The sequence below is a fragment of the Talpa occidentalis genome, unplaced genomic scaffold (genome assembly GCF_014898055.3).
Source record: "Talpa occidentalis isolate TD23 unplaced genomic scaffold, MPIMG_talOcc4v2.1 talOcc4.16, whole genome shotgun sequence".
Taxonomy (NCBI): Eukaryota; Metazoa; Chordata; class Mammalia; order Eulipotyphla; family Talpidae; genus Talpa; species Talpa occidentalis.
In genome coordinates, this window is record NW_023601653.1 from 57,303,792 (window position 1) to 57,330,947 (window position 27,156).

Genomic DNA, 27,156 nt, shown 5'->3' on the forward strand with positions numbered 1-27,156 from the left:
TAATTAACATCTGGGTTTAGAGCTAGGGACAAGAAACATATGTTCAATATTAAGATAGGATTTATTCATTTTGATTTATTGTGACATTTGATTTCTGTTTTTAAAGAAATAATATTGCTTAAGCTGTAAGTGATATCACCCCTTATTTTAAAGAATTTATAGAGATAAGAAAAAATAATAAGAGCTAAATACACAATGAATATGTCTTTAACGGTGTTAAAAAAGTTGTTTATATGTCAACTAAACTCAAATGTGGGTACATGTTTGTTTAGGTACAGTAATTATTTGCTGTAATTTTTATTATACACATATATACTGCTTTGTATATAGATCTCATTTATTTCACAACATGATTCTACCTAAAGCACAATAAAATTTAAAGAAACAAAATAATTTTTGTTATCACAACTATAATTTACTTTTAGAATGAAACTACAAACATTGAAAGAAGGAGCAGTTTCTATCAGTTTCAGAGATGAGAGTGAAGATAAGTAATAATCAGGTATAAAAGGACAAGGATGTCTAAACTGATGCTTGCATCATCACTAGAAGAGATAATACCATAGTGTACAGTGTTATCTTCATTTATGTCTGCTGCTTTAATCAACAGATTGTGTGTATGTGTGTGTGTATGTGTGTGCTTATGTGTTGGGTGATCTCAGAGATTTACAGGCATCCCTTTACCTAGGCTACTCTTTGTCTTATTTTTAATTAACTTTTTTTTATTAAGGTAACATTGGTTTACACCTCTGTATATGTATTAGAGGTACAGGTTCTCACCTATTCAAATGTATTTTATTACACAGGTCTACTACCAAAGCACTGGTAATACTTCACCATACCCAAAGAACTTGCTCTCTAACTTAATTCTGATACCTGATTCTGTACATTTTAGAAGCCTCTTCCTTTCCTTTCTTTCACAAAGAGCAAGACTTATAACCGAGAAAACCCTCGAAGGGCATATAGTTATATTTTGATTTCAGCAAGTTAAGGTTTTTCAGTTTCATATTCAAATTGCATCTTCTACTTCCTTTCCTCCTCATTTCCCACATATTGCCAAAGATTGTTTATGTTCCTGTTTGTATTTATTACCATATTATAAATTCATTGAGAGTAAAATATATATTCTATTGTTTTAATCTCCATTTTCCCCTCTTCAACCAACTGCAAGTTCTTCAAGCATAATATCTAGTAAATGTTTAATATAAACTTGAAAATATTTACACTTATGCATAGTGATATAAAGTATTTTTAAATAGTTACAAGTAAATGTATCATAACAAAAAATAGACTGTGAGCTTGAGTATATAGACATAATAGGATTTTTTGCATTTCTGCCATACACATACTGTGCTATTACAAGCTGCACAGTATGAAAGAAGAAAAGTCTTTTTAGGAGGATTTTTTCAGGGATGAGAATTACCCCATCACAGAGACATTAATTATAAAATTTATAAATTTACCTAAAATCTTTTATTTTATCAGAACAAAAAATATGTATGTACAAAAACTTTCTCTGTCATTCATATCACTTGAAATAATAAAAGTATTTATGTTACATCCCTGACTTTACAGATCTTAGTATTTTTATAGATACTTTGTTAATATATATGAGGAAAGGGCAGAATTGTACCAATAATACAAAAATTTTTAAATCTTAATGTTTTACTTTGAAATCATGTGATTTCTAGGTGAATAATGTTTTCCTTAGTTAATATTAAAATAAGTTTTCATTTCTTCTATATAAACTAACAATTGGGGAAGCATCTACAATGTGTGGAGAAACAAAAAAACTTTTACTTTGATTAATCAATTTGAAGATAATTGAAAATTTATCACAATAGATATCACAGAAAACCTATGTGATTAGTCAGGTCTTACTCTTTATTCATGCTAACCAGAATTTGATGATATCCCTGTGAAATTATTATTGTTCTGTAACTCTATAATCCACATAATGCGAGTTGTACCAAGATCCATGAAGTGCCTTAGGAATAAGGGAAAGGAAAACCCAATGTATGAATTTATGAAGGTCTTTATGAGGGCCCTGATACATATCAACAAAGACAAAATATTGAGACCAGTAAACTCCTTAGAATAGCAATCATATGTGATTCATCTTGCTAGAGTAGAATTTCCCAAACCTGACTGAGCATCTGAAAAAACTTAAGTTCTTCAAAAAACAACACAGATAGCAAGATATCACCTTTCACTTATAGAACCAGCTTCTCTGAGCATGGGGCCTCAGAACATACTTTTTAAAACCTCCCCAAGTTATCCTAAGATGATTGATCACTAGGTACTATTTGGCACCCCTAGCCAGAGAATATATAATGTAGGCAATCAATAAACATATATTGAGTGGCCGAGATGCTTTTCCAGAGTGGCCCCTAATAGTGTATTCCAATCCATATTTAAACTTTGGTGACTTAGCTTTTGTGAATCCAACACTGCTTTATTTATTTATTTTTAGTAGAGACAAGGCAAAGGAATAAATGAGATATAGGCTTTATATCTCAGGAAGATAAATTATTATACTTTAAATACTGAAAAATTCTATAAAATTAATCACCAGGATTTTACTTTTGGGATAAAGCACACCTACAAAATCTGTTTTCTCTGCTATCCTCAAGGGACTATCCTTAGACAAATTGGGGGCTAAAATCCAGGGCTAGAAACTGGCATATTCTCACTTAGAGCATTTCTCTGATCTGTTATTTCATAATAATATCTCAGATTTGATGATATCAAATCTGATATCATCACTTATATCTTGAAGCTTAATCTACCCCAGATAAAAACAGAATGAGGCCTGAAATTTCTTCAACCTTCTCATCTCTGATACTAAAGAATAGAGATGCAAAACAGCACAAAGTAAAAATATCTCTTCTTGGGGCTTCTACAGTACTATTTCAAGCTAGCACATCACCAAATGTGGATGTGTCTCTGTTCAGCAACTATTGTGATGGGTGACCTCGATCACTAGCCTTGCTGTGCTGACCTGCACTTTTGTAGCTCTTCCCTCTCTATATATGCCTGACTCCTTTGCTCTCCCCTCTCATAACAGTACTCTGCTACCACTTGTGTGTGAACCATCCTGGGAGCAGACACCTTGGAAAGCTTATTGAAGCTGCCATGTGAAGACAGACTTTATTCATTCTAGGAGTGGGAATCAGAAGCCGCTCCACTTGGCACTTCAATATCTGTCTATTAGACATTTTGTCAATTGTCCCTAAAAGAGATAATCTTTAAAACAGCTTTAGCATAATCATTAAGGCAGCCCTGTCATGCGAAGATAACGATCCCATTCACCATCCTCAGCACATTCCCTCATAGTCCTGCCAGACCCATGTGGTCCTTAACTATAGGGTATGTGAGTGGATGTGACTTTCAGAGAATGTCAGGTAGTAAAGGTCACCAAGTTAGTAAAGGTCATGTCACATTCTATATTCCTGAATATGTAAAAACCACTTGAAACCCAATGAAATAAATTTAAGTTGCTTCGATTTTTGTGGAGCAGAAAAGGCTTTGCTATAACTCATTTCCCATTACTCACTGATTGAGACATAGACCAGATATATTCAAAAGATACCATCCATAGTATGTAAAATACAATATCTGAATTCATCAATATATCTTTCCATAATCATTTTTAGAGTAGCTTTCCCAGTACCTAACATAGTTTTCAACAATTATTTTACATCTTTGTTCTCAGTTTCCCTGTTGTTCTCAGTTTCCCTGGTTCTGTTCCTGTGAACATATATTGTTCATTTTTTCCCTTTCCTCATAACCACCTACTGTCAATGTGCTGTGAGAGAGCTTTCTGAGGTCTGCAAATGTGACCCAGTGCATTATGAGTGCACACCCCTGAGAGCCACGCCTGGCCGTGTTGCTGGACTTGGCACTGGGTGGCCAGTGGTGCCTGTCTCTCAGCTGGCAGCTGTCAGGCCTCTCAAGATCAGTCTCTCCAAGCAAGAGGTATTTTTTATGAGGTTCTTGTGGGATGACATACTAGAGCGTAAGGGGGAAATGTAAAAATTACATTAATACTTATTTTTTAACATTTAAACTTTTTCAAACTTTGGGTTTTTTTCCCTAGAAATTTTAAAACCTTTATCATCTGTTAGTGTAGTAGTTCATGTATAACACATATATGTAGATAATATGTTTTGGAAGTGTGAGCTAATTTCTTTTAAAAAAAACAAAACCGGGTAAGATATAAGAATAAATAAATTGAGACCACTGCTAAATACTTTTCAGAGGCAAATTTTCCATCCCTTAGGTTTTAAAAAGCAACACAAATCCCATTTATTAATATATACTAACAATTCTGTTACAAGTCATTTAAAATATTAAATATTGATGAAATTGTAACTGTGCTATACATGAGTAACAATGAGTAACATTGTTACATGAGTAACAATGGAGTGAATGTATTCAATGAATTCTTTAAACTCTGAAACAAGATGAAAGCATGTCAATGGAATAGGTACTTTTTCCTTGCAGTTTCCTTTGTCTAGCACATATTTTCCCCACTTTCTATTTATTAAATCCTATTTGTCTTTTAATAACAACCTGAATGCCACAAGTCTGGGATATCTTCTTGCCTCACTCAGAACTGAGTTAACGGAACCTCCTAAAGTGCGCAAGCGCTTGTCTTTGATACAAGCAGTGTTTTCAGCTGAGTGATTACCAACCTGGAAATAATAATGTAGTAAAATATTCTTGAGTACATACTTGGTAAAAACCAATAATCAAAAATAAGTGAGGCCCTACTGTAATGTAGGCCAATGTCTGACCCTGGTTACATTGGGGTAAAAAGAGGTAGGGTGATAAATTGTCCATCATCTAAAGTTGTGGTTTTCCAACATTATGTGTTTATCAACACCTAGGAGACCTCAGCAAAACACAGACTGCTGGGCCATATCTCAAGTGTCTGATTTAGTAGATCTAGGATGGGGTAAAAAACTGCATTCTTATAGGATCCTGAGCACAGTCCAGGAACTGTGCTTCAAGAACCACTGGTCATAGGAAGGGAGGGCAGAGACTTGAATGCTTCACCTCTTATTCTTAACTATCTGCAATTTAGTGCAGTCACTCTTGACAATTCCAGCTCTTCCCTCCACCCCATAATCCTTAGTAGCCCTGTGATCTGAATTGGGGACTGTCTTCTCTTAGATGGGCCTATTCACCAACAAATCCCAGTATTACTCATAGTATTATCCAAATATCCATAGTATTACCCAAGCCATAGCATTACTCCAGTTACCCAAAGTATTATCCCAAGCATAGTATTACCAAAGTCAACATCCTGAATCAGTGCTGCTGCACAGTTAGAACACAATTGTGACTATAATCCTTAATATACCATAAGTTTAAATTTCAACAGGTATTTCTTAACATATACTGATACACAGCATGTAAGTTAAAAAAATTCAAACCATGATTACAGAATTAATCCTAAGCTCCAAGGTTGTTATATTAGCAGCAAAAAGAAAACAGGGTTCTTTGACCATTTATAAGTCCCAGTTATGGGGTCAGTTATTGTCCTGTTACAATGCCTCTAACTTTAACATGTGTCTGTATATGCATATTATATATGTGTTTCTTAGGTCAAAGTATAACCCATGTGCTAACAGCATTTGATCAAGGCTTCAGAGTCCAGTAATAGCATATTAGTAGCCTAGTTAAGGTGCACTATCAGGACCACAAAGATGAAGGGGGAAAGAAGGAGGTTTCCAATATTTTAATCAGGAACCCATAGTAGAGGCAGTAATTTAAAGTGCTTCTGTTAGTTACTCATAGGTCAGTCAACAATAGGCATATTGCTAGCCAATTCTCTAAATTGGGGTAATAGCAACATAGACCTCCAATTATTTCTGCAAAGCACTTTGCCGTACAGTATCTGGCCATATTAAAAGAAAAATAACCAGGCTCACAAGGTAATAAGCATATATGATTGAAAACCAGCAGAAACACTAGGCAATAGAAACATGCATTGGGCTCCATATTGGAGTTGTTAGGAAGACTTAAAAATAGCTAGCTTATTAGTTCCTAAGAAATCATTAAAATGACAATTTTCATCAAAGAAATAAAATGGAAATTTTAACACTAGATGTTATAATATTTGAAATGAAGAACTCAAAGGGTGGGATTTAACAGTATATTAGTCACAAACAGAAGTTAAATAACCCAGAAGGATCGGTTACAAGAAACTTTTCAGAATTAAGTCATGGAGGATAAAACAAGAGGAAAGGTGTGAGACACAGGGGCTACAGTGGCAAGGATTAACATATATGTGATTCCAGTCTCAGAAAAAGATGAGAGAGGAAATGTGTAAAATAATTGAAGTGAAATGACTGAGAATGTCCCCAAAACTGACGAAAGTCAACATGGCACAAATTCAAGAAACATTAAAGCTTGAGCACAATAAATGAAACAGTGTCATGTCCGAGCACATTAACATGAAACAGCAGAAAACTAAAGATGAGAAGGAAAATATTAAAGGCAAATAAAGAAAATAGAAAAAATACTTTTAGAGATGCAATGATGATAACAGATGGATTCTAGATTCCAGTGGAGACTGGAAGACAATGAAATGATAGCTTTAAAGTTTTTAAAATAAAGTCATTGCTATCCAAATACTATAGTCAGCAAAATTATCCTCCAATAGGAGGTAAAGTAAATCTTGTCAGCAAATACAAATTTATAGATTTTGTCAGCAGTAAGTTCATATTCAAGGAACTAGTAAGTGGTGTTCTTCAGACAGAGGGAATGCAATCTCATGGGAAGTCAGAACTGGATGCAGCAAAAATGAGATATATGGAAGGATTAAACAAATATTGCTTGCATAAAACAACAATATTAATAGAATAAAATTTATGAATACATAGATACATAGTATAGTATATACAACTCAAGTAAGTTGAATAGAAAAATAATCCATAGTCACAGGAGAAATCACAGAGAATTTTATAAATATTTTGACAGAAAATATAATATTGTATATAACAACTTGTGAGGTGCAATTAAATCTTGATTACAAAGAGGATTTAGAATTTTGAATGTGTAAGTGTAGACAAGTTGAAAATAAACAAGTAACTATCTGTGGGTGTTATAAATAGAAGAGCAAATTATAAGGAACAGAAGAAAGGGAATAATTAAAGATCAAAATTTATTAAATACAAAAAAATACAACTGAGAGGTCAATACATCCCTCATTTTATTCTTAGTCAAGGATTTGTAAATTTCATTGCCCTCTGGAAAAACTGAACAGGAAATGACATAGGTGTAAAATGGAAGCCTGTTCATCTCCTCAGATCCTATAAATGTTAGAAGCATATCAGAGTATGCTACAAATAACTTTATACTAGAAAACTAGCACAAATTTCTGGACAACTATAATATAATAAATAGACCCAAGAAAAAAATTGAAAATGTGATTTAAATGTGATCTGTCCTATAATTCTTAATTCAATTGAATCTCCAGACCTAGATGGGTTCCCAATTAAAAAAAATAAGATTACTTCTATATAAACTTTTCTAGAGTAGGGGGAAAAGCAAGAATGCCTTTTATATGGGGCCAACATATTGTTGATTCTGAAAATTTTGAGGATATTTTAGGGGAGAAATATTTGAGGCCAGCCTCTCATAGAGTCGAAAATAAGAGACATGAACTGTGCTCCACCAAAGAGAATATCCAAACAGCATATTAAAATATGTTCAGTCTTATTTCAGGGATAATATAAACTCAAAATGTGATGAGATCCACATTCTCCAGAGTGGTCCTAATTAAAAAGATTGAAAATACCAAACATTGACAAGATTGTGGAAAACTGGAACACTTATTCATTGTAAGTAAATTGGTCATTACATATAATGTTGAAGCATATTCTCTAATCCAGAAATTCTACTCCTAGGTATATGAACCTAGGTATATGAGTGAATTAGGAGACATTTATATAACAGAAGGCCGATAACATTACTTGTAATAACCCCACATTGAAAATATTCCAAATGTCTGTAGAGAGGAATCTACAAATGAATGGTCATGTATTCCTATCAAAGAATACAGCAGAGAAAATGCAAGCCCCTCTGTTTTTTTCTAATCTAAGTTGGAAGTCATGAAGTACTGTGTTTGTGATGAGGGGACATACATTCTTCTTACTGTTTTTAAACTATCATGTGGTTACATAGGTGTTCCCTCATTAATTAATCCTTTAACTGTCTAATTTTCCTTTGTAGATTTTCTGGATATGTGTTATTTTTGCAATCTGAAAGGCTAAAAAATAAAAACTATCTCCCAGAGTGGTGAGGGACATTGTTATTCTTACTGCTTTTGGTTCCTTACTACCCTTTAAAGCTTGTCTTTCGTTCTGGACAACCTACCCCTACCTCCTTGTTGATGTCAATCTTCCTCTCAAAGCTTTCTCACAAGAATGCTGAGATCCAACTACACTTTTTTCAAAATCCCTGTGGAAGATAAGATAATGGCACTCCAAAAAGGTCCACATCCTAATCCCCAGAACCTGAGACTTTATTACCTTACATGACAAAAGGGGTTTTGCAGATAAAATTAAGAGTCTTGAAGTGGTGATACTATCTGGATTATCCAGGTGAGCCAAAGTATACCAGGAGGGTTAGAGTGAGTGTCAGAGAAGGAGATATAAGGCAGAGGTTGGAGTGTACCATGGGGGAAAGTGGCACAAGCCAAGGATTGCAGGTAGCCTCTAAAAGTTGAAAAAGGCAAGGAAATCATTTTTTTCCTCAGTCTTTAGAAAGGGCCAGTCAGCTAACACCCGTAGTTTAGTCCTCATAAGACCCATTTGCAGACTGCTGACCTTCAGAACTGAAAGAAAATAGATTTGTGTTGTTTTAAGTTACCAGTTTTGTGGCAATTTGTCACAGCAGCAACAGAAATCTAATAAAATCCCTTCCTTATTTTTTACTGTGACCTTTCCTATGTGATTTGGTTCTACTCAAAACACTTCCTAAGGCCAACTCTAATAAATCCTACCCAGTGTTAGAGACCTAGTTTAGATGCTCACTTTTCCCTGAAATCTTATCACAGCAGAAGTAATTTGTACTCCTCTAAGATGCCAGGACACATTAATAGCACAAGTAGTCCATGAATCATATATTTCTGCAAGTCATTTGAGACTGAGCTTCTCCACCCTCTTGGTCTAGTTTCCTGTTCAGGGATCCTACACATTTGAGGCATGCACACTTGTTGAGTGCATGTGCAACTAACAAAATAGTATTGTAAAGTATTTTAAATACTTCTAGTAACAATTCATTAACTAGTTGATATTCTATATGAAAATATAAAAGTAAACATACATTTGCAACTTCATATGGTCCATTTAATATCTGTTCCATGTAATGGTTTAGATCTCTGAATCTTTTATGATCTGAATTTGTAAAAGGTAAGTGCCACCAATGAGGAAACCTGTTTTAAGAGAAAACAAAAAGTATGTCTTCGTTAGTTTGAAAATTTGTATCTGCATGTGAGGATTGCATATGAACTTACAGCTGCATCAGATGAAAGGGCCAATGAAAATATTTTTGAAAACCACATATAACACAAGATTAATTGTGAGAGTTTCATTACATGGTTATGGTCACTTGTGATATTTTAACTGTCATTGATTTTCATGCTAATTTAATTTAACATATTAAATTAATATATATCCTCCTCTTACTGTACTAGTGGCAGACCACACATTTTGTCTTTTAAATACATGCGGGGGGTTTAATGAATACTGTCTGAAGTTAATGATTCATAATTTTCCAAGAAGGTCAGATTGTATTGCTTTTTCTGGATTCACTAGAGACATTTTTACACTAACCATATTAAACATTTTACCAAGTGACAAATGCTTTCATCTGGTCTAAGTCTTTTGGAACAAAGTAGCAATTTCCCAGGGAGTGTGACTTCCAGAACTTTCTCTGTCCTAGCTAATGATTCATCTTGATGGGCTAGATGTGAAGACAAATCATTGAGTGGGATGATCTGTTAATGACTAGCATTTGACAATACATGCTATGGCTCTGATAAGATGGTTAAATACGTCCTATCAAGAACTCATAGTGACATTTCCTGCCTAGCTTCTTGTTACTACTTCCTTCATACTTCTGCATCTTTCGTGAGACCTTTCCCTGGAGAAAGGTACATAGGGAGCAGTGAAATGTTGCCAGGAAACACACTCAAGTATGTGACAACTATAGGCCACCCATCCACTAATTCTTGTTGGAGATGTCAGGGAAGTTCAAAATTGTGTGCTTTTTATATGTAAATAATTGACATGCTATTTTAAAAGGTGTTTTGCTACTCTAAGGCTTAAAGTATTACACTTTTTATCCATACTTAGTTATTATAAAATAACAAATTATAAAACTTACTAATTATAAAAATTAGTACCATACACAATTAGTCAAAACATATACAAGCATTTGATAAAATAATGGATTGGGCTGGGCTGGTTTAAAATATTAATTTGTATATCTTTGGATTAATTTTCTTACTGATAGAATAAAATGGTGTTCGATGTCGATGCTATTCCCTAGTTATTTTTTACATGATGTACTACAATTTTTTTTTCTTAAAAGTAAGTACATAAGAATTGAGGAATTCAGCTATAGTCAAATCATTCAATTGTTGGAAATGTTTTCAGAGTTACATGTAAATATAGCATAGCAATTATTTCTTTAAAATTATTATGAATGATCTTTTATCTGACAATTCCATCATGTCCTCCCTCAATTTTGTTCACAACAAAGACTTTGAAACACCTGACTTGCAAACAAATTTGATACCTGCTTAGTAGAGGAATTCATTTTCTCAATACCAAAACAACTAATTTGATTTGTGCTTTTGTCTGATCCTTGGTTTTTCACTCATTGGGACAATGTACCAATATAAGATTCTGGATGGTTGGAAGAAGAGCAATGGTGAAAGTAAAGAAAGACAGGAAATCGACCTTCTCAAGCCGGTTAATTTTTTAAGGATCATTAATTTTAAGGAAGATTTTCATGCCTGTGTTATCTTGGAAGGTACTTTGAGGAACAAATAGCTCAAAAATGAAGACCACTGTTATGTACTGTTGCTAAATGGAATTTTACTCTTTGTGTTATATTTTCCAGATGGAGTTTACATCAACCTCACAGCACTTCTCTCTCAGTAAATTTAGGAGTCAGAGGAAATCTTGCCCTTATCCTTCATTTATATGCATTGCTGTAAACCATAGTTCCTTTGGGAATGTCAGCATACAGATACTGTTGAGGGCACATAGGATTAAATGTTCCTCCCTTTTACACACTGCTTGAATCCCTTTAAAATCAACGTAGGTACCATTACCAGGCAGCAATTGTTGAGCAAAGCAGAATCCTAATTAAAGCTGAGAATCTAGAGAAATGTGTATATGGAAAGAGGTATCAACATTTTTAATGTTTTACAAGTTTTGTTTATATTAGAAATATAAAAGTAGAAAAAGGAGGTTTTTTGAAAGCCAGAGGACATTTAACAAGGATTAATTTATACTTTTAAATCATTAATTAGTATGGTATGATGGCAGTCACTAATGTTGAACTCAATATTTGCAGGCAAACCTTGAATTTCTTTTTTGTCATGCTAGTGGGTTGTTGTTTTTTTTTTTGGCAACTCTTAAAGCTGATGATTCTTTTAAAGGTCTCACAGCAATATTCCTCCTAGCTCACTCTCTTGAGCATGCAATTACTTGTTGAATTCTCAGTGTTTACATCATCTGTATTACAATGTCTCTGTGACACCTAGATTTTCATCAATGTGAACTGCTACTGACTAATATTCATATTTCACAGCAAACGCAATCCATTCATAACTTTGCCTTGTTTATGTTTGGAAAATGACTAAATCCTGAAAGTCTAGCAAAAACTCACAAATAAAACATTTCAAGTTAGGTAAGGACATTCGCCTTATTAACGGACCATCTATTTACCAAAAATCCTAAGATAGATACAGTAACAAGTGCGATATCACAATTTCTGGGAAGATCACCTTTGTAAGTCAAGATAAACACTTGTTCACTAAAGTCTGTGACCTGAATTTGACTTGTTCTGTGTGATGAATTTTGGAAGGATTACTTGAACTGAAGTTATTTTCACTGTATATTTAGTTCTCTTATGTTTAATATTTTTTCCATTATAAAATGAAAGAAAGCAATGGCTTTTAAGATTGCTTCAGAATGAATGTAACAAATTAAATTTATATAATGCAAATCAAAGTTAATAATGACAATGACAGGGATTTGAATAACTAATTTTACTAAAGTACTAATTGATGATAATAAATTTAATGTTTCTCAGGGACTGCAAATAAACATATCAGCTTTTTATTGCAGTTATATGCCAAAAAATCGATTTATTTGATTTTGTGCTATATTTTCAATTTCACTTTTTTTTAATAGAAAAAAACTAAAAAATTTAAACAGGCAAAGAAAATAATTAGCTGATAACTGGTAAAAAATGAAATCAGTTCTGAATTCTTTTCTGCCCATAATATCAATGTCTAGAAGCAAACAGAAAGTTGCAAAACTCATTTTAAGTGATGAAAGGTTCCTTACTCCCACAGCAATATAGACTTTGCTGGAATAGGTTCAGTGGCTTTGGAGTCAGAATGCTGTGTTGCACACAATTAGAAATCCCATAACCCTAATTTTCCCTTATGTTCAAGGAGGAGGACAGTGTCTTACTCTGGGAGAATCAAAGATGCAAACTGCTTCTGAAGGTGGCTGTGAAGTTTTGAAAACTGGTCAAATGATTTTTCTGTCAAACTTCTTTCATTGTTGCTGTGTGTCACCTGGATAAGATATAGCTGCAGAAAATAAATAGACACAAATCAAAAGATGTCATTATCAACCTGTGATATGTTCTAAAGTCTGGTTTCATGTAAAATAAACAAATCAATAACCTTTCTGCTAAAAAATTATCACAAAACTAAGAGATGCAATTTGGAAAGGCAAAAATTGCTTATAAACACAGTAACATACACCATAATCTTAAGTACTGGGAACAGACTGCCTACTCTCTACGGTATTGTTAGAGTTTTTTTTTTTATATATATATATACTTTTATTAGCTCTGGATTTATATTCTACCATAGGGCAGGAACTGTTTCTTTGATGTGGTTGTTACGATTTTTCCCTAGAATATTGTACTCAATGGCACTTCTGCTCAAACTGTAACTGAATTTTCATTTGCATTGTAAAAAAAAAAAAATGATGGTACAAGGAAGGAGGTGTAGCACAGTGAAGGGAATCTGAGGTAACTCAAATGATATTTAAGTCAAGATGACAACTGGAGACTTACATTACTGGTTTTCTTGCTGAGCCCTAAAATTGTTGCTCTTAGAATTGACCTTGTTGCACTCGGCGAAAAGGATTCCTGGGGAAAGGTCTGTGAAGTAGATTTGGCATGGCTTATGGCTGACATTTGTGCCAGTATGTGGATCAAATTGTTTAATTTAACAGGGAAACACTCCAGGCTTTCCTTTATCTTCCTAGAAAAAAGAAAAAGAAGAGACAGTGAGTAATTTTCCTCAGAGTTGACTCATTTCATTTATGATTTATTTCTTTGTGTTTGTTAGGTATGGGTAAAAAGCAACAACCATGTATGTTTCTTTGGAACCCAACTAGTAAATATTATTTTTATAAACTTGAAGTTCACATCTTGAGATGTTAGCAAATGTATGCTTATTCTACTTTTTATATATGCTTCCTGTTCCACTCCAATTCCATCTAAAACCATTCTACTTACATCATAGAGTGTATATACCATGATGCATATAACATACACACATATAATCTCTCTAACTATTAAATCTTAAAAACTCTCTAAAATTCTTTATATGCACATCTCTGAAAGTCATTTTGATTATGTGAAGCTCATTCTTTAGTAAATTCCTCAGACACTGCGCAAGGAAGTATGTTTCGGAGTTTCTGCATGTTGACGTTTGTGGCCTGTACATTTGAAAGTCAGTTTGGCTGTATATTATGTCCTTGGCTCACATTTTCTCTTTTTTGAGAGCCATAAAGATATTCTATTTTCTTCTGAAATAAAGTACTACTGTCCCAAACTCTGATAACATAATGAACTTTTCACATTAAATGACTGGGTCTGGTCTTTTGGCCTAGATGCTTAAAGGAAGTTTCTTCTTCAGAGTTCAATAGCTTTTCTAAACTATGTTTCAGGTTGCTCATTCTGGGAATTTTTCTGAATATGCATTATGTCCTTTTAGTATGTAATTTCAAGATAATATTTCAGGATACTTCTTAAATTATGATGTTAGTATTAATTAAAACCCCAAATATGTAATTACATTTGAAATCATTTTAATGTATTATTTTGGTTTACTTTTCCATATAGTATGCTGGATCTTCATTGTTTTTCTTCATTTTTTATTTTAAATTAAGAAGTCCTCCTTTTCTTTTTTTTATTTTTTATATTCCCCATACAATTACAACCCCCTTATTTTGACCCCATCCCTTCTTTCCCCGTACCCCACCCCCCATAGAGTGTCTCTGGTTCATAGTTGTTTGTTGATTTTGATATTTTCTTTCTTATATTTATTCTTTTTCCTGTCCCTTATTTAAGTTTTCTAGATTCCTGCTATGAGTGAGACCATCCGGTATTTTTCTTTTTCTTTCCGGCTTATATCGCTGAGCATGATCCCTTCCAGCGCCATCCATGTTGCTGCAAATTGCATGTGTTTATCTTTTTTGAATGCTGAGTAACATTCCATGGTGTATATGTACCACATCTTCTTGATCCAGTCATCTATTTTTGGGCATTTGGGTTGTTTCCAAAGCTTAGCTATTGTAAATAGTGCTGCTATAAACATAGGGGTGCAGGTGCCCTTTGGAATTGATGTTTCTGTGTCCTTTGGGTAAATACCTAGGAGTGGAATTGCTGGATCATATGGAAGCTCTATGTTTAGTAGGTCCAGAAATCTCCACAGAGCTCTCCATAGTGGTTGGACCAGTTTGCATTCCCACCAGCAGTGCAGGAGAGTTCCTTTTTCTCCACAACCTCGCCAACATTTGTTGTTGCTAGTTTTTTTAATATATGCCTTTCTCACTGGTGTGAGATGGTATCTTACTGTAGTTTTGATTTGCATTTCCCTGATTATAAGTGATGTTGAACATTTTTTCATATGCCTGTTGGCCATTTGCATTTCCTCTTCAGAGAAGTTTCTTTTTAGCTCTTCTGCCCATTTTTTGACTGGATTATTTTCTTTGTTTTTGTTGAGTCTCATGAGCTCTTTGTAGATTTTTGTGATCAATCCTTTATCATTAGTATTGTGTGCAAAAATGTTCTCCCACTCAGTGGGGTTTCTCTTTGTTTTTGTTATTGTCTCTTTTGCTGTGCAGAAGCTCTTTAATTTGATGTAGTCCCAGCTGTTTATCTTTGTCTTCACTATCACTGCTTTGGGTGATGTGTCTGTAAAGATGCCTTTGATGTGCATATCATGTAGTGTTTCACCTATATTTCCTTCTATATATTTTATGGTTTCAGGTCTTATGTCCTCCTTTTCCTTAATCTTTTCCTCTTTAGTGATGTGTTATATTGTTAAGTTCATTACTTCATTCTAGTTCATTTTTTAAATTTATGTTCTATTTCTAGTTCTTTTGAGGATTCAATCCCCTCTTTTCAGGGTTCTTCTAATTGTGATCTGTATTGTTCCTTCATGGCTTTATCACTTTATTAATTTTTTAGGTTAATTTAAAATATACTGATACAGTTTATCCCTTTGGTGAGGATGTCTTTCTGGCATAATTTTAGTGTAGGAATTTCATTTTACATCTTTTTTCTTTTTCTTACTATATTTTGTATGACATTCAAACATGATCCATTCCTCTTGCTTGTTTTAATATGAAATTGGCATTTCTGAACTTTCAGTAAGCAATAGAGCATCTTCAAGGGTCAGATGCTCCCTTTTCTGTTGCTGTCATTAGTAAAAAATTGTTGTTTCATACTTTCTGAGTTATGCTTCCCTACCCCCATTTTTTCCTGGACTTTGGTTTTTCTTTGCACCTGTGATCTTTCTCTTCTCAGTTTGGATTATACTTTTAGCAATTTCTCTTCATCATAGCACTTTTTCTTGGAAGGGAGCTCTAATTACTTCCAGTTTCTTGAAAATTCATAGACTTGTCTAACTTTTCAGAATCCTGGCCATTCCTTGTGAATTTGAGTGTGTAAAAATCCTTCTCAGTTTCACCTGCTGTTCTGGAAATGGTCTGCTCAGCTTTTCAGTGAGTGCCTACTGGCTCTTTGGAGAACTGTCCTAAGGACTCAGCAGTCAGATGACGTTTGGTAGAAAATGGGGAAAGGGACTATGGAGACAGGTAACAGTATTGCAATTTTAGATAGTATGATTAAGTGTTATCTCACTAAAAAGATGAGTAGGTGATTTTACAAAGACTTTAATTTTCCCTGAGTGGAGGGCATGGGAATTTCTGATGGAGGACATACTAGGCAGAAGTTACAGCTAATCCAGAATGAGTCCAGCTAGTCTAGCAGTGTGGCTGGAAGAGGGAGTGAGGCAGGAAGAGGGGAATCAGGCAAAGGATAAGAGCAATGTCTTGTAAGGATCTTAAATCATGTGAAATGTGTGTAAAAGAAGATAGGAGTCAAAAATCACAATTATATGCCATGCCATAATTTTTTTTATTTAGTGATATATTTTGTAAGAAAAAAAATGTGTGGTAACTAGTGCATAGGAAGTGGTCCAAAACAACTAGTCCATGCCATTTCCTAGAATTGTTGATAGCATTAAAAGCAAAGGCAATGGAAATAGAAAAATATTATGCAACTATTATTTCAGGAAGCTCACTACCAAATAAGTAAAGAAGTGAATAAAGATTAGAAATTATAGCTGGAGGAATACAAGAGAAAACAAAGGTACAGATACATGGTTCTGAAGAAATTGACTCATAGTATACACAAAACAGACATTTGATAGGGATTAAAACAAGAGGCAACTTTAGAATTTTTCTTCTTTTTTTTTCCTCCCCTTTCTCAGCTTCATGGTTTAGAATTTGGCTTAAAACAAATGAGCAAACGGGCCTCCCCGGTGGCGCAGCGGTTGAGCGCTGGGTTGCGATGCTGCCCGCAGCCTCTGCAGTGCCGGTTCGATCCCCGGCTGCTCCCCGGCCACCGGAGGAGGGTCCCACATGGCGCGCTAGACCTCTCCTGCCGCCCGCTGCTCCCCTCAGCAGTGTACTTCTGTCCTTCTGCCTGTTCTGCATCCTGCTCTGACTCTGGTGAATTCTCTCACCCTCCCGTGCTTCTGACTATACCCAGTGCTTGTATAAATAAATAAATCTTAAAAAAAAAAATTTAAAAAAAAAATGAGCAAACAAACAAAATTTTGCCAAGATGAAATTTCAGGTGTTCAGATTTCATTGACAAGGTCAGCAAGTCTTCACAACCACCAACATGTGCATAAGAACAAAGATTCTAGGTACTCTGGCCTTGACTATGAATAAATAATTCTTATACCTTCCTTAGAAAAATTAGCCAAATCAGAACAAATGAAATTAAGGAGCTAGGGAAATATCAGTGGACACACTTATTAAATATAAGTACTATGCCAGTGAAATGATATTCTAAGTTTTATCTCTCACCAAATCCAGCTAATTTTATTGGTGATATTAAAATGAAATCTTATGCTTTTTATAATATGAAAACATATATTAGGTCTAGTAAATTATTTCAGTCTAGTTGCTTGACACATCCCTGGAATGCAGCAATTGTATGCAATGCACAAGGCCTGGAATGCCAGTGAGAACTGACTGACAATGTGCATAGCCTCTGTGGAGATAACAGCTGTTGTGAAACAGCTCCATCTGCACTATTCATCTTTTTTAACTAATGATTTCTGATCCTCTTGGTAGGTGTATTAAACTTTCCAAATGCATTTAACCTTTAGACTGATCAATTCCCAGAGTTCAAAACACCTTTTTTTTTTTTTTTTTTTTAAGCTTGTAGCTAAGGTGTGCATCAAGAAAATTTAATGGTAATAGAACCCAGGGATCTGCATGCCTATCCCATACTCTTTTATTTCCCAATTTGAAGAGAAACCGTATAGAAAGCCATTGAACTATGTTTGGAGACTGTAGGGGCAGGAATGGACACAGTGCAGGTTTTCTAATCCAGCAGACCGGGGTAAAGGAGGAGAGTCTGGAGCCCTCATTGGCTTTTGCAGGCTTTTATTGGGATTTACCAGGTACATGGCAGGTAGGGGTGCTGGGGGGCTGGGATGCCTGCAGGCATCCCATATGTTAATTATGTTATTTACATATGCCTGCAGGCATCTCAGCCCCCAGCAAGTCTTCACTCTTTCTGGGCTCTCCAGTGTTCTCTCATGTTCTCTCTGCTTCTCTGCTCTCCTACTTCTACTGCTTCTCCTTCTCTGCTTCTGCTGGAGTCCCTGTGATGCTGCCCTTAAAAGCCCAGTCTTAGCCCAGGTGAATCCCATCTACATATGCCCATACCCTACTCCAGGTGCCCGCCATCAGGCATGTATTCAGGACCGCAGATCCGTCATCTATCCTAATGGCGGGAGGGCAGAAAAGCCTGATACTTTTTACCTTACCCTACAGAGACATTTGCACATAAACAATCTTGTCTCATTCTGTAGACATGAGGAATAAGTAAGGAGGAATGAGAGGACACTGGCAATTTCTGATGTGTGTGCACCCTAGGAGACCCAAGGACTTTGGCTCTAGTGTCTGTGATGTGGAGTCCAGGAGCTCTCTCTGGATGTCATGGATTTCACAGTTGTGCTTGTTTGGACAGTCACTGTGCCTACTTTGCCCAGTAGCATCTCCTAATTAAAATTGTTCCCTTTAGGGCCTCCCCAGTGGCGCAGCGGATGAGCGCTGGGTTGGGAAGCTGCCTGTGGCCTCTGCGGCGCCGGTTCGATCCCCGGCTGCTTCCCGGCCACCGGTGGAGGGTCCCACATGGTGCGCAGACCTCTCCTGCCGCCCGCTGCTCCCCTCAGCAGTGTACTTCGGTCCTTCTGCCTGCTCTGCTCTGGCTCTGGTGAATTCTCTCACCCTCCCGTGCTTCTGACTGTACCCAACCCAGTGCATGTATAAACAAACAATAAATAAATAAATGAAATACATGCCTCTTTAAAAAAAAAAAAAAAACTGTTCCCTTTAAAAGTCAAAGTTTAGAGAAGTTCTAGCTGTTCTTTGTGAAGGGGTAGGCATGAAAGGAATAAGAATGAGCAACAGAATCCAAGGGTTGCTTTGCATGACAAAAGCAACCAATTGAGTCAATTAGACTGACTATTCTAGAGTTTATCCTAGAGAATACTAGCCAATGGGTAAAGAGAACTTGAATAATATAGCAGAGATTAGTAGAAGATCTTTGTTTCCATTAGAAACCATTCAGACCCTACTGTTTCCTTAGGTTTGTTAGGTTTCAGCTTGAGTGTGTGTATATCTTTTATTCCCTAGGAAACCAGAGAGACTCTGGTTCTTACTACCAAAATCCCTTACAAATGCATTTTTTTTTTAAGTTTGGTGGTTCATTTTACTTCATTCTTCAGTTTTAGCTGAAGAGCAGGAGATTTTATATTTACTAAATTGAAGAATTTGTCTATTAGGTTGAATGGAGTATCTGGGAGTACATGGAAAATTTCCTCTCACATTTTTGGAGGATGACATGGATGAAGCGATAAACAAGATCTGTATATGGGAGGGGAGGTAGGCAGGGAAGTTTATGCTTAATGATCCTAGTCTGGTCTGTGAAACAGGTTATCTGCTTCTAAGGACATCTAACCCGAGATTTGAGAGTGATTGAAAATTCTGACATAATCCATTTGGACAGCATTTTAATGGATGGTTGCCTTTGTTGCCTAGCAGTGGGCTCGGCAGAGATATTACATGAGAGTATCAATTTGCAGGGACTGAGTCATGATACTTTCTGATTCTATTGAACAGCACTCAGCTGTAAGGGAAGTAGAAAAAAGTTAGAGAAGCAGAGAGAGGAGTTGGCAATGATGTGAAAAACCTTTGTGGCCAGCAAACCAATTTTATTTCCATGTTTCTCTAAATACCATTAATTATAATGCAGTTTTTAATACCACACAGAGGGTAACATTCTCTGAAATTCCTGTGACCAGCCCTTAACCTAGACTACAAATGCCCATGAGACAGGGCAAGCTAGGGTTATTAGGCAGTTTTAGGGATAGTGCAGGAGGGGACCTCTGAAGAATTTAGGGAGGCTTCAGAGATAAGGACAACCAAAGAAATATAACCAATTCCATCAGGAAAAACAAACATGCCAGGACCAAGGACAACATTGTTAATGCTGGTCCTGGTTTCCTTCAGGTGGTAAAGGGAGGCGGAGATTGGAGAAATGGAGAGTGGTTTAATTTATGGTCACATTAGAAGGGCAGCTGTTTAACTTCAATGCAGGGATGCCCATCCAGAGGACTGGGCCATAAATTTAAAGATGCAACAAATGGGAAAAGAGAAAGCTGTTAGATAAGGAATGTGAAGATCCCCACTAAGTAGCAAATTAAGTGAGACAGCCGAGAACTAACCAATCACAGAGAGACTGGTGAAGTTTTAGAATAATGAGGGAAAAAAAGGTATATATTCCCTGAAACACAATTCCACTTTGGCTTCCTTGCCCCTCCCAGGCCTGGTTCCCTGGCCTGGGAGTCCCACTTTATTTCTGCTCTTTTCCTCCTCAATAAACTTTTTCTTTCTATAAACAAACTGCCTCTTCTCGCTTGCTTGCCTGAGCGTCTGCGAAGTTCCTGCTGCGGCTTCGTGAGACACCAACCCGTGGGGGTCTAGCGGCTGGGCTCAGCGCTGCCCTGCAGCCTGGAATCCATTCCTGGCTGGGAGACTAGGCCTGACAATTCCGGTATCATTTTGGGGGCTCGTCCGGGATCTCACAAGATTTTGGGTAAGTCAGCCGAGAGGCACAAATTGTTTCTATCTTCAGCTTGTCCTAAACTTCTCTTGCTAAACATTTTCTTTCTCTTGGAGCCATCAAAGAGGCCATAAAAAGGGCACAGGACAGTCAGTAAATGCCAAAGGGCGACTGCCTTAAAGATTCCTGTGAAAGGATAAACTGGTGACCAGACCAGGTAAGGGGACTAGCCCATCTGCCAGTAAAGAATAAAAGTCTGGTGTCGTCGTATGAGGGACTCCGGTCTCCGAAGAGCTAGGCACATACATCATGTAGAGGCAGTCCGGGAGCTGCACATAAGGGGCTGATCTCCCAGCAGCTTGGGCCATCCTCCCTTGCCTTCAGCAGAGGGGGAGCTGCCGAGACACAGTGGAGGATGAATGGTCCCAATGTGACAATTGGGAAAGTCATTCCTCACTAAGCACCACACAGGATCCGACACAGAACCCTTCCCTGGCCTCAGATCCCTGTTAGGATTGTTAGAATGGCTCCTCTTATCTTTCTCTGCTCTCTCTCTCTCCCTTTCCATTCTTCCTTCTCTTGCAATGCAACTGATTTGCTTCTCTGTTACCTGTGGGCTTCAGACAGGCAGTAGATATTTCAAAACCTTTTTCTCTGTCCTATATTTGATTGCAAAAAATTAATGGGCACCCGTCGGCCCGGTAAAAGCGACTAGCGTGAGGCCGCCATTCTTAAAGTCTCGGGTGACAGGTTTCTCAGCTGGCAAGGCTTCCTGATCCCCCACTTGATGAGTGGGAATGTCGGGACTCTCTTGTCACTGATTCCTACTTTCCTCTATCATCCGTGGACTCCGAGGGTGCTCAGAACGACCAAGCTGTGACCCTTGGAACCCTGGACATCCAGGAGATCCGATGGCTCAGACAAGGCGTTCTGCTAGGTCGGCACCTAGGCGAGAGTCACGGAGGCCTAACAGTAAAAAAAAAAAAAAAAAAAAAAAAGGGACTTTCACCTTCTTGATCCCTCCCCTATAGGACGGACTTCTTTCAGCTTCTATCAAGACAACTTATAAACATAAGGTACAAAATGGTCTTATAAAAATCTTGGGGCACCCCTGGGAGCCTTTTCCCTGGTGTCTGTTTTAATCCTGCTGGTTGGCACAGGCAGGAGAGACTGAGTTTCATATTATGACAGGAATGTATGTACAGTTTTGCCTCAAATCCTAGGTCCAGCTAATTAATTATACTTTTGGTATTATAAATTTGTCTCATGACAGTTTTTCAAAAGGGAGTTTAAGACAAGTAAATATCAGGTTCTGGGCTACTGCTGCTTTAAGGGCTATGGCTTAAGAAAAAAGGAATCAGTTTTGTTGTCTGGCAAATGGACATCATTAAAAGTTAGGTCGTAGGACTTGGTCTGTGGCTTGTGTTAAGTCTCTACTGTTCAGGTGTTTTCAGGGTCTCTTTCTTCAGATGAGGAGAATGACTTACTATAAGCTCGCTAGAAGCTTGGAATAAATGCCCTTTGCACAGAGACTGGTTAGGGAACTCCGGTAGGGTCCCACAAAGTCCGGTACCCCACACCTGTCTGTTCGGTGGGAGACAGGCAGAGATACATTGGTCACACTGGTAAGGAGTGGTTAACTCCAGTGGACTTTTATGCGAGGAAACTGTTGATCACTCACAGTTAGAGCTCCGGGTTTAAATGGAGGGACGCCTCCGGTAAAAAGGCAAGGGAGAAGTGGATTGAGAATTGGGTCCAGTTTGACCCTAAATCCATAATTTGACCTGTCTATAGGTTTTCTCCGCCTTTGGGGAAAGAAGCAGATGTTGGATACCTGCTTTCATTCTTTTTTTTTTTGCAGATGGGAGCCTCTTCGTCAGCCATGCAAAAGAGGCACTCGTCTCTCCTGCATCTTAAAATTGAGACCAATTCTCAGGAGTAATTGGCTCCTATCTCACCTGTTGCTTCTCTTAGTAAGTCACTTAGACCCAAGTCTCGACATCTTTCCTGGCATCCTAGAGTTAAGAGCCAGTCAAGAGACCATGATATATGGTCCTGGTCAAATGGGACGACCTCTGACTTAACTGCAGGAATGTCCCTGCTTTGTCTCTGTGCTGCCATTGCGGGTACCTTTCTTTTATTGCTACAGAGACCATAAAATGCTCTATCTCAATTCCATGGGACATGCCCGTAAGCCACATTCTTAAAAACTAGCCCAATTTGGCCATAAATGACATCTTCTCCAGCTAACCCTCCTTGGTCACAGTCAAGACAAAAAGACAAAATGCTGGGGACTAATAAGTAAAGGGGTCCACTACAGCTGGCTGGTAAAAAAGACTGCCTTTGCTCTCAATAAGCAGCTGCCTGGATTATTTTTTCCAGTGTTGAGATTATTGGTATGTCTCTGCTGCCTTCCAGTTGTGGGGGAACTAGACTCTCCCTTTGCCCACCTTAAAAAAAAAAAAAAACTGTTTTGGTTCATGCTAGGGAAAAAGTTCTATGTCCCTGTGTGTTTCTGATTTTAAAGTCTAAAATGTTAAAGGTAAAAACTGCTGAGTTACTTTGGACTTGCTAACGAGCCATAAAAGGTGATTTTTGGTTAAGTGACAATTTCTAAACTGCTTATTGGACCTGTAAAAGTTTAGTTTCTTATTAAGACTAATTAATTTCTGATAAGAGTTAAAAAAAAAAAAACAGGCAAACTGTACAGGAAAAATCTTATTCTTCCTCTTCTCCTGTCCTCTCCATACATGGTTCTAAAAAGAAAAATATCTTCTGTCTTAAAAATGTGCTTGGTCTTAGTGTGACAAAACTAAAACAATGTAAAGCCAATGGATAATACTTAAAAATACAAACTTAAAAATGTTTTTCTTGTCTAAGAAAGTTAGTACAAACTGCTTAACTTTAAAATTGTTGTGGTTTTGGTTGGACCCTCGGTTTTAAGTAAGGGTTAAAATTGGGTACTTGTTCTATGTAAGAATTCTAACTTCTATGTCATTAAAAACCTGCTTAATATAAAAAGGATATTAAAAACGTGGTTAAATGAATATGTCAAAACAAATTGTTACTAAAAAGGGGAATTTACTAAATCGTAGTTTCTCAGTGTCTTTACAAATATTGGTAAAAATAACTGTTTCTTAAAATTAATGCACATGGCCAAAAGTTTTAAATGAAAATCAAGAGATCTCTTTGTTCTTGCTTTTTGCCTCCGGAGGATTAATTTTAAATGGCACCTATTAAAAAAAAAAAAAATCCTAAATTTTGAGATCGCGATCTAAAATTGTGGTAAAAAAAAAAATCTAATTCAAAATGTAATGGTTTAAAAAGCATACATGCCTTAAGGTTTTAATGTTGGGTATTAATACTTTACGTTGTTTAAATGTGTTTACTCATGCTCTATAAAGGGAATAATAATTAACCTGACCTATGCAAACAAACAAAACTTACTTGTAGGCTTCTATCTCTTGATAAGATCTTGTTCCAGGAAGACTAATCTACTTGTCTTTTCCCCTTGGAATAAACAATATATTCTCCCAGTAAATGACTATATTTCTTCACAGAATTCAAGGTAACATCTAAAGCCATATGAACAAGTTACTGAAAAATGTTTCTGGTATTAAGTGTCTAGTTTTTTTCTTGCTTTTGTCAACCTATCTAGTACTTGCCTAAGAACAACTTGGTATATAAAATTGTTATAGTGGCAACTCTGCAGTTGACTTGAAATTCCAACTCTAAGAAAAAAACTAAAACTAAACTAAGGTTTTACTAAGTTGAGTAATAAAATTTGTTAACCATTCTCTGAAATCTCAGGTTTACATTTTGCTCCTTATTGTAAGGAAACTGAAGTTTAATGTCATCTCAACAACAACAACAACAACAAAAAAAAATTGAAAAATGTGTCTGTAAGTTGTGTAGTCTGAAGAGATGATAGTGTAACAGCTATTGTGGTGTCTTGCAATGCAGAGATTGGGAACTAAGGTGTGATAATTCTGGATACAAGTAAAGTACGGTGTGCTTGTGTTTTAAAAGAAAAAAAAGGCAAAGGAAAGTGTTAAAGGTCTGAGTGAAGGATTTAAAAAAACAAACAAACAAACAAACAAACAAACAAAAACTTTTGTGTTCTCAAGTGACTTGCCATAAAATATTTTGGTTAACTTAAATGTCAGTTGTGTACTTGTGTGGCACCAGACTTTAGTTATTTTGATATATAAAATTGTTTCTTGTTGTGAAAACAAACTGAGTCAATTTGGGTATATTGATACCTCATAAACAGAATTCTCATAAAATTGTTTCACCTTTTCAACATAAATGTACACAAATAAAATTATTCTAAAATACATAAGACTTCTTAAAACCTAATAAGCCAGGCATTTCAGGCTAAATTTACTGAGGCTATAAAAAGGTATACTAATCTAGACCCTAAAAAGGACAAACAATTTAAGGGTCTCAATCTCCTTCATTAGTCAGCCTTGCTCTAACATCAGGTACAAACTCCTAAAACTAAATCAAGGGCCTAAAATCCTTTTAACACTTTTATTTTATTTATTTTTTTTTTAAAGATTTATTTAATTTATTTATTTATACAAGCACTGGGTACAGTCAGAGGTGCGGGAGGGTGAGAGAATTCACCAGAGCCAGAGCGGGGAGCAGAGCAGGCAGAAGGACCGAAGTACACTGCTGAGGGGAGCAGCGGGCGGCAGGAGAGGTCTGCGCGCCATGTGGGACCCTCCTCCGGTGGCCGGGGAGCAGCCGGGGATCGAGCCGGCGCCGCAGAGGCCGCGGGCAGCTTCGCAACCCAGCGCTCAACCGCTGCGCCACCGGGGAGGCCCCCTTTTAACACTTTTAAACACGGCCTTCAAGGCCCATAGTAATATGGAAGGGACTAACTAGACTAAAAAGAAAGGGAGAAAGGCAAGAGAAGGGCCAGTAAATGGCACTTGCCATTGTTAGTACCCTGCCACATCAGACTCACCCAAGGCCCCATGCACCCTAGGGCATTTGGGACCTCAACCTCTTAATGGGCTGCCAGCTTGCTTCCACTGCCTGCAACCAGGACACCTCAGCTGCAAGAAGCTGTCCCCAGGGCCTTGCCTTCATTGCCATCACACAGGGCACGAAAAAAAGGGACTGTCCCACTCTCCAGAGAGGGAGAGGCCAGCCCTAACCACGGGCCAGGATGGGAGGACAGACTTAACGGTCAGCTGCCTCTGACTATGAAGAACCCGGTGCAGGTGAAGATCTTCTCTGAAGAAGCCTAGAGGTGAGAGAGACTCCCCTGTTTACTGTTTATATGGACAAGCCTCGGGTGACTCTAAGGGTGACAGACATAAAAATCACCTTTTTGGTAATTAAGGGGCCACTTACTCTGTCTTACTCCAATTCTTTAGACTGACCTACTGGTCAATTGTCCCCCTCACTAGTACAGATGGCCAGCCTGAGCCAGGATACTTTACAACACTCCTACCTTGCTGGCTACAGGGCTACTTGTTTATACATTTTTAGTTTTGTTTTCCTAACTATTAAGATGGAAAAAAATTGTAACTAAATTCCAAACTAGCAGCCTCCACAGCCACTATTGGCTCTCCTAGCTGCTGCTACTAAATATAAAATGGTACTGAAGTCCTAGGTCTCACTAATTCTGTCATTTTGGCTACAACACCTCCAGGTGTTTGGGGCACTAGCCCAACATTACTCCTTAAAATCCCTAGTCTTAGTGGTAATATAAAATCGCAGAACCCTAGACCTGCCGATGGCTAAAGTTAAAGGAGTTTGTGCCCTCTTAAATGAAACATGTTACTTTTAAATAAATACTTCTCATCAGGTAGAAGAAAATTTAAAAATACTGAAAAAAAAAATATACGGATTGTGGATGATCTCAAAAGACAGGCAAGACAAGGGCTTAGCTAAACACAAACAATCTTTAATTCTATAAAAGGACAACTTCTGTCCTGGCTACTCCCTTTTCTCGTTCCCTTACTAATTCTCTTTATTGTTCTTTTGTTTGGGCCCTGCATCCTTAATACTCTCCTCGGAATCATCTCCACTCGCCTGGAGGCCATCAAGCTCCAAATGGTCCTGCAAATGAAACCCAAAATGACATCTCCACGGTCCATCTTCCGGGGTCCCTTAAATCGTCATCCTACTGTGGAACCCTAACTGTCTCCCCACGTCGCCCACTCTCAGCAGGAACCAGTCATTGATCAGACCTACGTCCCTTTTCCCTAA

At 37.0% G+C, this 27,156-nt stretch overlaps 1 protein-coding gene across 1 annotated transcript in view; it reads right to left on the reverse strand.

The window, feature by feature from the left end:
• PIK3C2G (phosphatidylinositol-4-phosphate 3-kinase catalytic subunit type 2 gamma) overlaps positions 1-27,156 on the reverse strand; it is a 312,676-nt gene that overhangs the window by 57,638 nt on the left and 227,882 nt on the right. The window contains exons 26-28 of the mRNA XM_054696764.1: positions 13,345-13,534; positions 12,729-12,850; positions 9,340-9,448 (exon numbers count right to left, since the gene is read on the reverse strand). Coding sequence (XP_054552739.1) covers positions 9,340-9,448; positions 12,729-12,850; positions 13,345-13,534 — 421 coding nt within the window. The remainder of the gene's footprint in view (positions 1-9,339; positions 9,449-12,728; positions 12,851-13,344; positions 13,535-27,156) is intronic.